The following is an 18,209-nucleotide window of genomic DNA, read 5'->3' as shown; positions in this document are numbered from 1 at the left end:
TATTTTTAGGATTTTCCTTTTTATTTTATGTGTCATTTTTGCTATTTTCTTTTTCCCCCTTCCCCCTATTTTATCAATATTATCACATCGTAATCACACATCATACAGTATATCAAATTAAGTATATAAACGTACAATTAGTTGCAGTCGCATTATATATCGTATATTATATAAAATATGCAATATAATTCATACTATACCTTTTTAATAACTTATTTCACTTATATAATTCAAACTATATAAACGTACAATTAGTTGCAGTCGCATCATATATCGCATATTATATAAAATATGCAATATAGTTTATACGATACTTTTTAAATTATATAAAAATGCTATACACACATACACCAGAAACACATATATGATTTAAAAACATCAAGACAATGTATTTCATTAAGATTGTGTACAAAACTATATAAATATACAATATTAGTTGGTCACATATGCAATGGCACGTTATAATCATATATTATACAAAATATGCATTATAGTCATATTATATTTTCTTACTAACTTATTTCAATTATATAAAATGCTGTACAGAAACACATATGTGATTTGAAAACATCAAAACAATGTATTTCATTACGATTGGGTACAAAACTATATAAACATACAATTAGTTGCATAAAAAATATATGCCACAAGTATTATTTCTCATATAGGAACATTTTATTGGCAAATATCTTTTTCAGTGTAATCTAATGACAAGGACATCAATTATACTACACTCGATTAAATTGACTGAAATAATTGTACTTTTAGTTGCAGAGTGTGCTATCTGCACCTATCCAAAAATAGTTTACATATGTGCATATGGCAGTCCTTAAAAGTGGACAAATTCAATCACAACAGTTAGAAAAAATATTCTTAGTTAAATTTATAAAATACGATTCTCTAAACAATGTGCATCGATTAATGTTGCAAAGTCAACTTGTCTCGATGGGATACTTCTTCAAAGATCGTTGGATAGATTCAGCTATCGTAGATCTAAAACAAAATACATATGCCTTTCAAGTTCTTCCACATGTCTTCAAAGCATGAGAGAAATAATAATTAAGTATAAAAAATGAATAACATACCTAAAGACTTTCTGATGAAGAAGATAAGCACTAACGTGGCCAGCATCGATGTAACGAATCTCAGCTCTTGGCCATATCTTTTCGAGGCTCATGCAATGATCTCGTGGGACATAAGCATCGTCTCGGGCGCAAACAGCAATAATCAATTCGGTGTCGACAGGTGTTTCAAAGTTTTTCAAATGTGTACATTCGTCCATTATACCGCGCATAAATTGCAACGCTTCGTGTTCGCGCCACTTGTTGTCTGAAAACAGTGGATGCTTCGACACTGGCAATAAGCAAACTCCTGTCAAGGGGAGAAGAACAAATCCTATAAAAATCATGCTTACATGCTGCCTAGGATCACCAAACACCAAGACAACAGATAGTAATAAACACATTTGAACAAACATTTAAACTGTTTCAATTTCATTTCACTAGAAAATGGGATCGTTTTTTGTGATTTTCTACCTACTTTCTTTTCACAAAGTATGACAAATTAACAAATACATTTGTATATATATAAAATTATGCAAATTAATGATTTACCTTTGAGGGCATTGGGATCCTTTGGTTTAAATTTGTTGGAAATCAAATTTAATGGAAATATTTTGGCAGCTGCATTTTCTTCCGCAATTTGATGCTGCAATTGATTGCTCTCATTTTTGGATTCACATTTAGCAGAAATATTATTGCCGTTATTATTATTAATAGAATTTGTACCATTTTTTGTATCATTTGCAGTTTTATTGTCTTTATAGCTTTCATTAGATTCTTTACTTAATTTATCGACTCTCTTCATGCTTGCAGGATAATGTTTTGCAAAATGTTGACCAGCCAAAAAAGCATCCTAAAAATATATTTAATAAAAGTGAATGATAAGAGAGAAATTTTGATGCGCTAATATAAAATAGATATAATACACAAAAATATATTTACATCTTGATCAATAATTTTCACCATTTTTGCGAGATCATTCTGGTAAATCTCATCCGAAAAATATTGTGTTTCCAAAAGTGCCCAATTTATCGATGCACTCATTACACCCTCTGTAAATACTGGTGAAGCAGTAGACCACGATAAGCAAGGTACCAACGATATCGGTTTCGGCCAATTGGTAGCTGCTAAAGAAGCCATCTGCAGAAATAATTATATATTTAGAGGCATTACACAATATTAAAAGTATAATTTTATCAGATTAAAAACTAACATGACCACCCATTGACAATCCAGTGAGACCTAATGGACCTAATCCTTGCTGTTCGCACCAATTTAACAAAACAATTGATTCCATTATCAGGCAGCCTCCCATAATAAAAATATCACATACATTATGCAAACTGGAACGTCTAAAAAAAAGATTTGACATTAAGGAAAATCTTTTGCAATTGCAAAATGTTACACCAAACCTTTTAAAGGATTAATTAAGAATTTTATACATACAAACTTTCAATTAAAAATTCTTACATTTGATTATGTGGCTTTCTCAGACCATAAAATGGATTTTCCAACAATATCGATCCTATCCCAGATTCCTTGAGTAGTGGTTTTGCGATAAGATTTCTACGTCGCCAAAAAAACTAGTTAATAAGTAAAATATATAAATATTTTGCTAAGAATATAGAATATTGTAACATATTATACATTTGAAAAAAATTGATATAATAAAAAAAAAATGTAATTTATGATTATGATAAATATTTACATGATCTCCTGTTCCTGCCAAATGTAAACAAATTGGCTTTATTTTATGAGACCTCCATTTGGTTGGTAAAATCACTTGAAAATAAGCCAATTTAGTCTTATCTGGCATTATCCCTGGGAGATGTTTTTCAAAAGGTGATTCAAAGTGACCTTCGATTATATGACAATCCGACCATACTTCATCCTGTTATATAAAAGAAAAATACAATAAATATATATATATATATATATATATATATATAATAATTCTTTTGATAATTATAAAATTTATATTACTATTAATTACTAGAAAAGATAGTGTTAAATACTTTTGTTATCTCTATTGGATAGTCGAGTGGTATCATATTGTAGCATGCTTCTCGATTCGCAATGACTTTCCTGAATTCAAAAATTCTGAAACAAAATTGTCACATTTAGAGATATTGCGCACGGTACATATAATTATTATTTTAATGTCCTATATTATTCATTTACTCTATACGTCACTGTTGTGTTTATTTTACATATAACGATTAGATGTAATTTTTGTGCATTATAATTACACATATTAATTTAATGAATTGAATTTCTGATTGTAAAATTGATAGAAAAATATTGTAAAGTACCCTTTTATTAAATGTGTGATAAATCCAAGATAACTTTAGAATAATAAATTATTGTAAAATAAGCCATTATCGTTATATTATTATCGAAGATCGGTTTAAAATATATCTACATAATGATATAATCTATTCATGACTAATTCAAGGCGTAAAGTCGTGAAGTTATCTACATACAAATGACGTGAAAATAGGTTAGATTAGAATCAGGTTAGCCACTTGCCTTTTTAGATTTTGTGGGTTGCCCCAGCCCTTCGTGAAGAACTTGGTGAGCAATACACTCCGGTAAACGGCGTCCAAACGACTCGGCGGCATCACGACAAAAATAATTAATTCGGCGCGTTGTTCGTTTTACTACATCCTCGACATAGGAGATCCGATATTTTTGTGTATCGTACACGGAGGATCGTGCAACAGCTGTTTTCTCATTCGCGCATCTTTCTCCTTCTCTGTTTTGACGTTCGACCCAACGTGGAAACCTTACCCCAACGGTATAATCAGTGGTTACTGCTCGAGTGGTTACGTGTACGCGCGTATTTCACGGACATCGCGACGCCCGATTATAGATTTTACGCGCAAAGACCAATCAAGAGGCGAATGGACTAATGGACCATCGGACGATAAGCGCGATCCAGCACCAGCCGCACGATTTCAAGGCCAGGCATCTCGCCCGCGTAAGTACAAAAATTTCACGATGTCATGGACTCTTGAGCGCGGAGAAAACGTAAAATAATTACAAGAAGAATTGATAAAATAAATAAAAGTTAATCAAATGAATTAATAAAATAAATACATGAAGAATGCATGCCCACACAGCACAAAACATTTTAGAAACCTTCGCAAAATTTATTCAAAAATATTTCATATACGTGTGTCTTAAATACGTGAAAATGTCCGCTATTTTGTCACAAATAATTGTCATGTTTATGAAAGGTTGCATAAATGTTTCAAATGTTACTTTTTTTATGTAATGTTTCTTAGGTGTTATAATGACGTTTCAGTGTTATTTGAAACTTTGAAACGTTTCTGCAACATTTCTGTTGAGTTTTGTGCTGTATGGGTGGCTACCGCTTTATTGTGTTACGTTTTCAATATGTGTGCGTGCATGCGAGATGATGAGATTGATGAGAGAAGGATATATTATATTAATATTAATAGTTACTATTTTTAATCCCGATGCGGATAGATATATATTTCGACGTGTTCATATAAATGTCGTCCGACGACTTAATTAATTCTCAATTAGATTCAATCAATCTTTTCGTTGCAATAAACGTAAAAGCAGAGAGAACGTGATATACCATCATCAAAAAAAACAAATATTTTATGCAATATTTTTTCTTCCAACACATTTTTCATTCATTTGATTAATTTTTTATTTTGTCAATATTGTACGTAATATATTCTCATTATGGCAAAATATATCATTTAAAGAAAAAAGGTTATCAACTAGCGACAATTTTAAATATAGTTTTGTTAATTATAGGCCCTGCGCACAATAAAAGAATAAATATTTAATATTAGGAATATAAATTATTTAAAAAAAATAAAATCTAAAAAACTCTGATATACAAATACAAATTTTGCTTATACACATATAGCTTATTAGTCTTCTTTATATCCAAAGTATTTTTATATTAGGGTCTTTTCGATTTTATTATTTTATTTTAAATAATCCTTATATTTTTTTTTAATATTTGATATTTATTCTAATATTTTCTCTGCGCGCAGGGCTTTTTACATATACTATCTTTTGATGCATGCAATAAAATATACAATACAATATACAAATACTGTGTATTATATTTATTTTAATTATACTAATACTAATACTAATACTAAAAATAATAAATATATATACAATACATATATAAATAATACTTATAAATACATATGTGTGATGGTGTTTATATTTTATATATATCTTTGTGTTTTTTGCAAAATTGAGTTACACATATAAAAACAATAAATAATAATTGTTTATTTTTGTATGCGAGTACTGAAAAGATATTGAATTCAAATAAATACTTATTTTAATAATTTCCTTTACATATTTGTTTGAAACAAATAAATATATATATCTGTTTTGAAAAAAGATTTCTTAAATAAATATTTTTTCACGGCAAATCAAAATATATGTATATATTATCAGTTTCAAATTATGATGTATAAAAGGAGTATTAAAATAAATATTTATTTGAATAATTAAATAATTGTTTTTAGTGAAGGAATAATAAAGAATTCTTAATATTTATTTAATACGCTTTCGAATCTGCCTTACATTTTCCTTATTGCTTACGAATTAAACATAAACTCAACACCTTTTTCAGATAGTCCTCTAATAACCCAGCAAACACCGATATATAATTGTTACATTGCTATAATAAAACGGAATATAACAGGTAATATAATGTGTACATTACATGTAACATCCATGTTAGTTGTAATTTCCCACTCATAGATGTAACATTTTAATATAACATATATTACATTGTAGTTATATTGTAATTATATACCAAATAGCACATTGATGTATTGATAAGTCCGTGCTATCTTGGGATATAATGACAATATAACTACAATGTAATATATATAATATTAAAAATGTTACATCTATGAGTGGGAAATTACAACTAACATATACGTTACATGTAACATGCTTAAGTATATAACATTTATATATTGTATTTGTTGGGAAGAGTTCCCAACTTTTTAGAAGTAAATTTCTCGAGAATCTGAAGAAATATTTTATTGAAACATTCTCGTATAAATCGTACTTTCAAGGCATAACGAAATATAAAGCTGAAATTATAAAAAATAATCATTATACTATAAGATTAATATTGCTATAGAGGTACAAGTTTAAATCAAAAGCTGTATATACGCTAAATAAATTTAGGATTTCTAATATATATATATATATATATATATATATATATATATATATATATATACATATATATATATACGGTACCCTTCATAAGTTTGGAAACACCTTACATTTTACATTTAAAGAATTGCATGGCAGCGATCTATTATAAATTAAAATCTCATTTAAATATTTTATGTTTATTTTATGATTTATTTATACAAAAAATCTGCACAGATCTGTCAAAAGGATCTTCTTAATTTAAGAGAAAAATTCTCTAAAGAAATATTCTTTAATTAGATATTCGTAACATGCAAGAATATAAACTTAATGGAATGTTTTTTATCAATATATTATTTGAATATTATTAATCGTGATAACAAAAAACAGTCTTATAAATGGACATTTGTTATTTATTGCATACTGTCCTCTTCACAAGTTTGGAAACACTTTACATTTTACAGTTAAACAACCGCATGGCAACGATCTGTCATAAATAAAAATGTCATTTAAATATTTTACGATTTATTGATACAAAAAATCTACACAGATCGCTGCTGTGTAGATTTTTTGTATCAATAAATCGTAAAATATTTAAATGACATTTTTATTTATGATAGATCGTTGCCATGCGGTTGTTTAACTGTAAAATGTAAAGTGTTTCCAAACTTGTGAAAAGGACAGTATGCAATAAATAACAAATGTCCATTTATAAGACTGTTTTTTGTTATCACGATTAATAATATTCAAATAATATATTGATAAAAAACATTCCATTAAGTTTATATTCTTGCATGTTACGAATATCTAATTAAAGAATATTTCTTTATATATATATATATATATATATATATATATATATATATAAATCCTAAATTTATTATATATATACATATCAAACAATTCATATGCACTTTATATTTACCGGTGTAACATGAATTGCAATCGTTGAGAGAATGTAAGCGTGCTTCGTAGACGTGGCATATCGATGTCTAATAAGTCGGTGATAAACAGTAATGATTGCTTGAACATGTTATCCTCATCGCATATACTCATGATGCATCTTAGCATGTGTTCCCATTCAGGCGTTATTTGTCGCAAATAAGGTTTCACCCAAACATTAGTAATGTCTTGACCTCGTTGTCTAATCTCTTCCAGACTGCCGCGACAAAAATTATACCTAGAAGCATATAAGTTTTTTTGTCAAATATCGGAATATAAGAGAATTTAGAAGAACAAAAAATAACATCTCAAAGTAATATAATAAATCGAGAAATAAATCACACATAGAGAAGATTTTCTCTTAGAATTTATCCTGAAATTCATGATAATTGTATGAAAATTATCTCTGTGCAGAAATGCAAATGTGTGCGTTGAATAAAATTAAGTTTTGGATAATATAAAAATATATCGCTTTATTTTATATACGTAAAACGGAAAATAGAGAAAATTTTTTTCATTTTAATGATCTCGTTATCTTACGACGTTGCAGTTTTGACATGTGATAAAATGAAAAGGTTGAAATGTATACAAGTAGTATATATACTTCTCACTATATTTGTCACACACAAAGCGTACAAAAAGCGTTAAAACTCCTTAATTTTTGAAAGAAAAAGTTGAGACCTTTTTAAACTTTACAACTTTTGGCTGAAATATTTTTTTCGAAAATGATTTTCATATACTTACTCGTCCTGCATGCCGAGAGCGTATCCAATACATCTCCAAAAATGACAATAGGCTGTTATATCCTCGTCGGATGCGTTAATGCCCAATTTTTGCGGGTAAAGCACAATCATTCCCATGAAAGCAAATTGCGTTGCGCTCATATCAGCTTGATTCAATCCTTTGGGTCTAATTATCAAATGAAAACAGCCGTTCTCTGGTGTTGGATACGGGCAGGAAAAAAAGTCGTCTAGGATAGTTTTTCTATCCGGACACCATGGTTCCTGGATCTTAGTGGCCGCATCGATCTCGTCGTAATCGAGCTGGCAGAGTTTCAATCGTATCGCGCGATGCATTTTTCGCACGGCTTGGATATCCTTGTAAGCCTGCGTGTCCTTTTCCCAAATATCTCCCATCATCCAATTTCTTATACGACGAATCGTGGATAAGTATCTTTAATACAAAAAAAAAATCAATTCTCAGCTCTCTTGTAATTGGCCGAATATCAAACGTTTGATTTACTATGTTATCAAAATTGAAAAAAAAAATCTTTGAGATATGCGTGTATAATCTAATCCCATACAGCACAGATTATTGCAATTATATTGCAGCAACGTTGCAATGTTGCAAGTTGCAATGCAACATTATAAAGACATTGCAGAGATATAGGTGCACAAAATTCCAGCACACTTGTAGCAACATGACATTAATATTTCGGAAATATTGCATGTAATCCAAATTCTATAATTTATATATTGTAATATATATACATATACCCAGCAAACACCAAGTTACAGCTATATAATTGTTAGTTGTAATTTCCCACTCAAAAATATAATACGTGTATTATAACAATTATATTGTTGAGTGGAAAATTACAACTAACAATTATATAACTGTAACTTGGTATTTGCTGGGTATACTGTAATAAAATAATTTTTTGCAATATTGTACAATAAAAGATGTTAACGATAATCAATAATTTTATTATCTTCTAAAAAGCGGACATTTTAACATTGCTGCAATTCAACAGCAATGATGTAGCAACATTTTGCAGTGAATTTGCAATATTGCAATATTGCGGTAAAAGATTGTAATGTTTTTGCAATCTAACGGTGCTGTATGGGATGGATCTACATTTATAGTTTCTTCATATCTGTTTATTCATGTAAAATAATTTGCAAGATAAACTTTGTTTTTATACAATGTAGCAAATTGCATTGCATATAATATTTGTGCAAATGATTTGATTCGCCAATGATACTCGTAGAATTCTTCTTACCGCAAAATTATCGCGATATTTTATGTATATACTTACCTTCTAAAAGCTAAGTACGGTGTATGAGATTGTTGACTGAAAATCAATGGTTTAAGATCGTCCGTGAAGGCGAATAATTCAAACAGCGATATCATATTGGAAAAGAGAATTATGAAAATATAATCTCGTGCAAATTTTTGTCCTCTCCGGAATTTATCCATGTCCAACCAAGGCGGTCTGTCTGTTGGACTTCGACCGCAATCCCCGCGATGTAACGCTGCTGATACGAAGTAATATAAAGAATTTGGTAGATTTGGAACATAAATTTTTATGTTTTCCGTTATATGTTTATATTGTTCTTCATTCGTCCACGCATCATAATCCTTTGGTTTCGCAGGATTTTTATCAACGATATATTTTATTTTCTGCACACAATGTTCCATGTATTTAACGGCGTTCTTTGCTTCTGCAAGTTCATAGCGTTTAGTTTCATTGTCCATGTAATCGTTGTCGATATCGTCATTCTTCCGATTTGTAAACTTTACTGCAATTCCATTTGTAATATTTTTTAATTTTGCGCTATCTGATTTGTTATTGTTATTCAGATATTTTTGTGCTTGTTTTATTTGCTGAATGTGAATCACTTCCATCTTTTATATATTTTCTTTTAATAACTTGATGATTGATGATAATTACCTTCGCCAAGTCAATCTGTTTTAAACAAAAATAATCTCACTATACTATACGAAATAATTAAAATTTTGTTAAATGTTGTATGTTATTATTTTGTGTACGGAGAATATTATATACTGTAAGGTTGGCCGCTATTATGTATATTTATATGTATATATAAATATAAGTAGATTTCCAAATAAGTATAACCCTCTTGGCGAATTTAAGTTATTTTTTATAGGCCGATCGACCGAAGGAGAAGGATGCTCACGGATAACTCACTACAAGTAAACGTTTTATTTTTCCACAAAAACTATATCTATTTGGACAATTAATACAAGCAATTAATAGAGGAATGAATGGTTCAATTCACTCTATTATCTGTGAATATTCGCATACTGGAGAGCCTCGCCCAAACAGCTAAGTTCAGTCGCGTTAATCGTTCAGAAACTAAGTTCTGTTCTTTATTCCAGTTATCGTGATACGTCTGCCACCGTTCGCTTTGACGGCTCAAAAGGCTCTGCCGACTTTCCCCTTTTTGCTAGGAAGTCTCCTTCCTTCGAGGTTGTTTGTCAAACAAGTACAATAGTCATATTCCGCAGTTTTCCTGTAACGGCTACAAGTTGTATTCGATACCGCTTCGCGCATTGATATATATATATATATATATATATATATATATATATATATATATATATTGTATTGACTTGTAGCCGTTACAGGAAAACTGAGGAATATGACTATATATATATATATAATCATATTCCTCAGTTTTCCTGTAAAATACGAAGCAGTTTGCCTGCGAATAAACATCGATATATATATATATATATATATATATATATATATTCGCAGGCAAACTGCTTCGTATTTTACAATACACTATACATATATATATGCATCTCTTATTTGTTTATAATGTGTATTTGTTTCCTATAACTTATAAAATATTTTATAAATACATGATAGGAAACAAACACACATTATGAACAAATAAGAGATGTATGAGTACATTGTAGTTTTTGAAAGATAAGACACGAGATTTATAAGTAAAACAGGAAAAAGAGGCTTTTTTTTTTTTTTAGGAAAGTCAATCTGATGTTCTTTGAAAGTACTTGATTTAAAAATATTGAAATAATTTTTTTGCTATTTAGGGTTTTGTGAGCCTTCATTTAAAAGCCAAAAATCGATCATATATATGTATGGTTGAACTCAATCGAGAAAGGTAGATCTCGAAAATTATATCATTTTTTTCCATAGTTTTACTTTATTATGGATATTTTACCGAATTTGATACTGACCATGTATTAATATTTAACAATTTGGAGTATTAGATATCTTTGAAAGATTTCAACTTTTTTGCGTGCGTGGAATTAACTGATGTTTATTTTAATCGTTTAATAAAATAATCTCACATTGTATTGTATTTGGTGGGGATTTTGTACCTTTTATAATGTAATATTCATTCAAAATTATTTTGCATACATCACCATGATGCATTATTTCGAATTCAGCATCTAATGTCTGCTTAATTTAGACTTTATAATATATATATATATATTTAGGTAACATTTTATTATTTGATTTTAATTTATTCTGTTTCTTATTAAAATTGTGTTTAAAATTTATAATTAAAATTCGTATTAAAATTTTGTTTAAAATTGTATATTGACTTATCGCTGTCTATCTAAAAAAATTTAAAGATTCGATTTGTTTAAGCACAGGCCTATGCTAGACCTGATCTCTGAGAAGAAAATAATAGTCGAATCTTTGATATTTCTTAATTTTAAACACGATTATATGTTAAAGAAAGGGCTTATGTATTTTGCAAACAGGGTTATATTTATTGTAAATGAAAAAAATTATCAACTTTTATTTGATTTCTTCAAATACATCGTTAAACTTTAATTTATTATTTAATCTAATTGTAAGTTGAGGATTGAATTATTCATATATATTCTTAAATTAAAATAATTCGATAGAATTTCTATTTCTTTTTTACAGATATAATTTAAACTTTGAGCTTGAAGTTCTCTTGAATGATTTGAATTATTTGGAAAATTTCGAGCTGCTACTCGCCGTTAATGATTATTAATTTCAAAACACATTGTTGCGTATATAAATTGCACAACTGACGAATTATCATGCATTATTACTCACATCAAATATAAATGAAAGAATATTTATTCTTTTATTATAAGAAACCCGCTTGTGTACAGCTGCTAGATCCATATTATTTATGCTCTTTGGTTTATGTGGCGATTCGCTTATCGCAATATAAGGCCGTTGTCCGATTTTTTTAAGTGGACATGCCGTATCAAAATCTTCGAGCAATATTTCACGGTCTGAGCGATATAAATCCGCGATTTTAGCTGCAGCATCGATTTGCTCATTATCCATCTGACACAACTTTTTCCTCATCATTAAATGTAGCTTATGCGTAGTCTGCATATTTTTGTAGGCTTCCGTCCCTTTAACCCACGGTTCTCCGCGATACCAGCTCATTATTCGCTTTCCAGTCGATTCATATCTTGAGATTACGTGAAGTATTTACAAAAAATATAAGTTAATTTCTATTTATTTTTTTTATAATATGTACAAGTCATGTTGTAAATTATATATGTATACTGGTATAGAGAATTTTAATAATTATATATTTAATTTTATTATACATATGTGTAATATATTATAAAAGAGATATTACAGTACTTTTGACACATACGCATACATAGAGAAAATATTATGTCAAATATAAACATACAATTAATGCTAATAATATACAGGGTGTCCCATAGGAAATTGCTGAAACTAATCAGCTGTCATTTTTTAATGCATGCAGTTATTGAGAAAACAAAAATTGTGTTGGACAGAGGGAAGTCTGTAGTTTTTAATGGATATAACTAAAATATTTGTATAATATAATTGTTTTATTGATAAAAAGTAATGAAAAAAGTGCTAATAATCACATATGTAAACTAAAGAAATTACAACTAAAATATACGTTACATGTAACATGCTTAAGTATATAACATTTATATATTGTATTTGTTGGGAAGAGTTCCCAACTTTTTAGAAGTAAATTTCTCGAGAACCTGAAGAAATATTTTATTGAAACATTCTCGTATAAATCGTACTTTCAAGGCATAACGAAATATAAAGCTGTAATTATAAAAAATAATCATTATACTATAAGATTAATATTGCTATAGAGGTACAAGTTTAAATCAAAAGCTGTATATACACTAAATAAATTTAGGATTTCTAATATATATATATACATATTCATATATATACAGTACCCTCCATAAGTTTGGAAACACCTTACATTTTACATTTAAAGAATTGCATGGCAGCAATCTATTATAATAAAAAATGTCATTTAAATATTTTATGTTTATTTTATGATTTATTTATACAAAAAATCTGCACAGATCTGTCAAAAGGATCTTCTTAATTTAAAAAGAAATTCTCTAAAGAAATATTCTTTAATTAGATATTCGTAACATGCAAGAATATAAACTTAATGGAATATTTTTTATCAATATATTATTTGAATATTATTAATCGTGATAACAAAAAACAGTCTTATAAATGGACATTTGTTTTTTATTGCATACTGTCCTCTTCGCGATCCGTCATAAATAAAAATGTCATTTAAATATTTTACGATATAATGATACAAAAAATCTACACAGATCGCTGCCATACGATTGCTTAACTGTCAAATGTAAGGTGTTTCCAAACTTATGGAGGATACTGTATATATATGGATATCCTAAATTTATTATATATACATATCAAACAATTCATATGCACTTTATATTTACCGGTGTAACATGAATTGCAATCGTTGAGAGAATGTAAGCGTGCTTCGTAGACGTGGCATATCGATGTCTAATAAGTCGGTGATAAACAGTAATGATTGCTTGAACATGTTATCCTCATCGTATATACTCATGATGCATCTCATCATGTGTTCCCATTCGGGCGTTATTTGTCGCAAATAAGGTTTCACCCAAACATTAGTAAAGTCTCGACCTCGTTGTCTAATCTCTTCCAGACTGCCGCGACAAAAATTATACCTAGAAGCATATAAGTTTTTTTTGTCAAATATCGGAATATAACAGAAGTTAGAAGAACAAAAAATGACATCTCAAAGTAATATAATAAATCGAGAAATAAACCACACACAGAGAAGATTTTTCTTCAGATTTTTCTTCAGAGAAGATCTTAGAATTTATCCTGAAATTCATGATAATTGTATGAAAATTATCTCTGTGCAAAAATGCAAATGTGCGCGTTGAATAAAATTAAGTTTTGGATAATATAAAAATATATCGCTTTATTTTATATATACGTAAAACGGAAAATAGAGAAAATTTTTTTTATTTTAATGATCTCGTTATCTTACGACGTTGCAGTTTTGACATGTGATAAAATGAAAAGGTTGAAATGTATACAAGTAGTGTACTTTTCACTATACTCGTTACACACAAAGCGTACAAAAAGCGTTAAAACTCCTTAATTTTTGAAAGAAAAAGTTTAGACCTTTTTAACTTTACAACTTTTGGCTGAAATATTTTTTTTCGAAAATGATTTTCATATACTTACTCGTCCTGCATGCCGAGAGCGTATCCAATACATCTCCAAAAATGACAATAGGCTGTTATATCCTCGTCGGATGCGTTAATGCCCAATTTTTGCGGGTAAAGCACAATCATTCCCATGAAAGCAAATTGCGTTGCGCCCATATCAGCTTGATTCAATCCTTTGGGTCTAATTATCAGATGAAGACAGCCGTTTTCCGGGGTTGGATACGGGCAGGAAAAAAAGTCGTCTAGGATAGTTTTTCTATCCGGACACCACGGTTCCTGGATCTTAGTGGCCGCATCGATCTCGTCGTAATCGAGCTGGCAGAGTTTCAATCGTATCGCGCGATGCATTTTTCGCACGGCTTGGATATCCTTGTAAGCCTGCGTGTCCTTTTCCCAAATATCTCCCATCATCCAATTTCTTATACGACGAATCGTGGATAAGTATCTTTAATACAAAGAAAAAATCAAGCTCTCTTGTAATTGGCCGAATATCAAACGTTTGATTTACTATGTTATCAAAATTGAAAAAAAAATCTTTGAGATATGCGTGTATAATCTAATGGATCTATATTTAGTTTCTTCATATCTGTTTATTCATGTAAAATAATTTGCAAGATAAACTTTGTTTTGTATACAATGTAGCAAATTGCATTGCTAATAATATATTAATTCCATAATGTAAACATTAGAATGATCTTTATAATTGGTGATCTTTGTAATATCAAATACAAGTACGTCTCTCTCATTAATATACGTTAGATTTTTTATTATTTGCATTATATATGCATATAATATTTGTGCAAATGATTTGATTTGCCAATGATACTCGTAGAATTCTTACCGAAAAATCATCGTGATATTTTATGTATATACTTACCTTCTAAAAGCTAAGTACGGTGTATGAGATTGTTGACTGAAAATCAATGGTTTAAGACCGTCCGTGAAGACGAATAATTCAAACAGCGATATCATATTGGAAAAGAGAATTATGAAAATATAATCTCGTGCAAATTTTTGTCCTCTCCGAAATTTATCCATGTCCAACCAAGGCGGTCTGTCTGTTGGACTTCGACCGCAATCGCCGCGATGTAACGCTGCTGATATGAAGAAATGTAAAGAATTTGGTAGATTTGGAACATAAATTTTTATGTTTTCCGTTATATGTTTATATTGTTCTTCATTCGTCCACGCATCATAATCCTTTGGTTTTGCAGGATTTTTATCAACGATATATTTTATTTTCTGTACAAAATGTTGTATGTATTTAACCGCGTTCTTCGCTTCTACAAGTTCATAGCGTTTAGTTTCATTGTCCATGTAATCGTTGTCGATATCGTCATTCTTCCGATTTGTAAACTTTACTGCAATTCCATTTGTAATATTTTTTAATTTTGCGCTATCTGATTTGTTATTGTTATTCAGATATTTTTGTGCTTGTTTTATTTGCTGAATGTGAATCACTTCCATCTTTTATATATTTTCCTTTAATAACTTGATGATTGATGATAATTACCTTCGCCAAGTCAATCTGTTTTAAACAAAAATAATCTCACTATACTATACGAAATAATTAAAATTTTGTTAAAAGTTGTATGTTATTATTTTGTGTACGGAGAATATTACATACTGTAAGGTTGGCCGCTATTATATATTTGTATGTATATATAAATAAAGGTGAATTTCCAGGTAAGTATAACCCTCTTGGCGAATTTAAGTTATTTTTTATAGGTCGATCGACCGAAGGAGAAGGATGTCCACGGATAACTCACTACAAGTAAACGTTTTATTTTTCCACAAAAACAATATCTATTTGAACAATTAATACAAGCAATTAATAAAGGAATAAATGGTTCAATTCACTCTATTATCTGTGAATATTCGCGTACTGGAGAACCTCGCCCAAACGGCTAAGTTCAGTCGCGTTAATGTTCAGAAACTGGTTCTCGTTCTTTATTCCAGTTATCGTGATACGTCGGCCACTGTTCGCTTGGACGGCTCAAAAGGCTCTGCCGACTTTCCCCTTTTCGCTAGGAAGTCTCCTTCCTTCGAGGTCGTTTGTCAAAAAAGTACAAATGTCATATTTTTCAGTTTTTCTGTAACGGCTACAAGTCGTATTTGATACCGCTTCGCGCATCGATATATATATATATATATATATATATATATATATATATACACAGAAAAAACAGTATCCTTGAGAGAATGCAAATATGCCTTGATTTAAGTATATTTTATCCTTATAATAGCACCAAATATAAATAATTTTGGATAAAGGATAATTTATCCTTAAAACAAAGTGCAAAATATTCTTGGTTGAAGCTGAAATTTACTTATAAATATTGCAAGGACAAGTGACAAGTGTGCATCGGATATAAGCGGTACTTTCAAATAAATATAATAATTCTTAGTTCAAATGTGACTAAGTTTGTTTTTACCATATACGATTTTTAAAACAAGAATATATCTTAAGGATAAAATTTACTTTACACAAATTTATTTATTATTAAGGCAAATGAAAATTTGTGATTACAAAGAGCATTCTATGCTTAAATCAATCAAATAGCGTTCAAGAATAAAAATATACTTGAATCAAGGATTCTTTTTTTTCTGTGTATATATATCAATGTTTATTCGCAGGCAAACTGCTTCGTATTTTACAATACACTATACATATATATATGCATCTCTTACTTGTTTATAATGTGTATTTATTTCCTATCATTTATAAAATATTTTATAAATACATGATATGAAACAAACACACATTATGAACAAATAAGAGATGTATGAGTACATTGTAGTTTTTGAAAGATAAGACACGAGATTTAAGTAAAACAGGAAAAAGAGGCCTTTTTTTTTTTTTAGGAAAGTCAATCTGATGTTCTTTGAAAGTACTTGATTTAAAAATATTGAAATAATTTTTTTGCTATTTAGGGTTTTGTGAGCCTTCATTTAAAAGCCAAAAATCGATCATATATATGTACGGTTGAACTCAATCGAGAAAGGTAGATCTCGAAAATTATATCATTTTTTTCCATAGTCTACTTTATTGTGGATATTTTACCGAATTTGATACTGACCATGTATTAATATTTAACAATTTGGAGTATTAGATATCTTTGAAAGATTTCAATTTTTTTGCGTGCGTGGAATTAACTAATGTTTATTTTAATCGTTTGATAAAATAATCTCACATTGTACTGTATTTGGTGGGGATTTTGTACCTTTTATAATGTAATATTCATTCAAAATTATTTTGCATACATCACCATGATGCATTATTTCGAATTCAGCATCTAATGTCTGCTTAATTTAGACTTTATAATATATATATATATATTTAGGTAACATTTTATTATTTGATTTTAATTTATTCTGTTTCTTATTAAAATTGTGTTTAAAATTTATAATTAAAATTCGTATTAAAATTTTGTTTAAAATTGTATATTGACTTATCGCTGTCTATCTAAAAAAATTTAAAGATTCGATTTGTTTAAGCACAGGCCTATGCTAGACCTGATCTCTGAGAAGAAAATAATAGTCGAATCTTTGATATTTCTTAATTTTAAACACGATTATATGTTAAAGAAAGGGCTTATGTATTTTGCAAACAGGGTTATATTTATTGTAAATGAAAAAAATTATCAACTTTTATTTGATTTCTTCAAATACATCGTTAAACTTTAATTTATTATTTAATCTATATAATTGTAAGTTGAGGATTGAATTATTCATATATATTCTTAAATTTAAATAATCCGATAGAGAGAGAATTCCTATTTCTTT

General features: G+C 28.9%; 3 protein-coding genes and 1 long non-coding RNA gene across 7 annotated transcripts in view; 1 reads left to right on the top strand and 3 right to left on the bottom strand.

The window, feature by feature from the left end:
• Positions 1-365: 365 nt before the first annotated feature.
• On the bottom strand, positions 366-3,752 carry LOC114934642 (cardiolipin-specific deacylase, mitochondrial). 2 transcript variants are annotated; one of them, XM_029307331.2, is made up of 9 exons: positions 3,591-3,752; positions 3,077-3,161; positions 2,770-2,952; positions 2,532-2,644; positions 2,275-2,413; positions 2,004-2,201; positions 1,614-1,914; positions 1,086-1,371; positions 366-993 (listed from the first exon to the last, which is right to left on the bottom strand). In XM_029307331.2, the coding sequence occupies exons 1-9, from the start codon at positions 3,680-3,682 to the stop codon at positions 933-935; spliced, it is 1,458 nt and encodes a 485-aa protein (XP_029163164.1). In that variant the 5' UTR covers positions 3,683-3,752; the 3' UTR covers positions 366-932. The 2 variants fall into 2 exon arrangements, with proteins under 2 accessions (XP_029163164.1, XP_029163165.1); XM_029307332.2 differs by having other exon boundaries at positions 1,086-1,329.
• Positions 3,547-18,209, top strand: part of LOC146720394 (uncharacterized) — a 30,055-nt gene continuing 15,392 nt past the window's right edge. The window contains exon 1 of the long non-coding RNA XR_014926085.1: positions 3,547-4,041. This is a non-coding gene — a long non-coding RNA (uncharacterized LOC146720394). The remainder of the gene's footprint in view (positions 4,042-18,209) is intronic.
• LOC114934617 (uncharacterized) lies at positions 5,599-10,337 on the bottom strand. 2 transcript variants are annotated; one of them, XM_029307300.2, is made up of 5 exons: positions 9,967-10,337; positions 9,217-9,867; positions 7,923-8,351; positions 7,162-7,416; positions 5,599-6,169 (listed from the first exon to the last, which is right to left on the bottom strand). In XM_029307300.2, the coding sequence occupies exons 2-5, from the start codon at positions 9,804-9,806 to the stop codon at positions 6,043-6,045; spliced, it is 1,401 nt and encodes a 466-aa protein (XP_029163133.1). In that variant the 5' UTR covers positions 9,807-9,867; positions 9,967-10,337; the 3' UTR covers positions 5,599-6,042. The 2 variants fall into 2 exon arrangements, with proteins under 2 accessions (XP_029163133.1, XP_029163134.1); XM_029307301.2 differs by having other exon boundaries at positions 10,111-10,337.
• LOC114934621 (uncharacterized) lies at positions 12,737-16,517 on the bottom strand. 2 transcript variants are annotated; one of them, XM_029307306.2, is made up of 5 exons: positions 16,051-16,517; positions 15,301-15,951; positions 14,440-14,868; positions 13,656-13,910; positions 12,737-12,987 (listed from the first exon to the last, which is right to left on the bottom strand). In XM_029307306.2, exons 2-5 carry the CDS (start codon positions 15,888-15,890, stop codon positions 12,861-12,863), a joined length of 1,401 nt encoding a protein of 466 aa, XP_029163139.1. In that variant the 5' UTR covers positions 15,891-15,951; positions 16,051-16,517; the 3' UTR covers positions 12,737-12,860. The 2 variants fall into 2 exon arrangements, with proteins under 2 accessions (XP_029163139.1, XP_029163141.1); XM_029307308.2 differs by lacking the exon at positions 16,051-16,517 and having other exon boundaries at positions 15,301-15,995.

Source organism: Nylanderia fulva, unplaced genomic scaffold, assembly GCF_048542155.1.
Source record: "Nylanderia fulva isolate GAGA-0341 unplaced genomic scaffold, ASM4854215v1 Scaffold7, whole genome shotgun sequence".
Lineage (NCBI taxonomy): Eukaryota > Metazoa > Arthropoda > Insecta > Hymenoptera > Formicidae > Nylanderia > Nylanderia fulva.
Note: the sequence above shows the minus strand (reverse complement) of the source record. Positions and strands in the feature narration are given on the sequence as shown.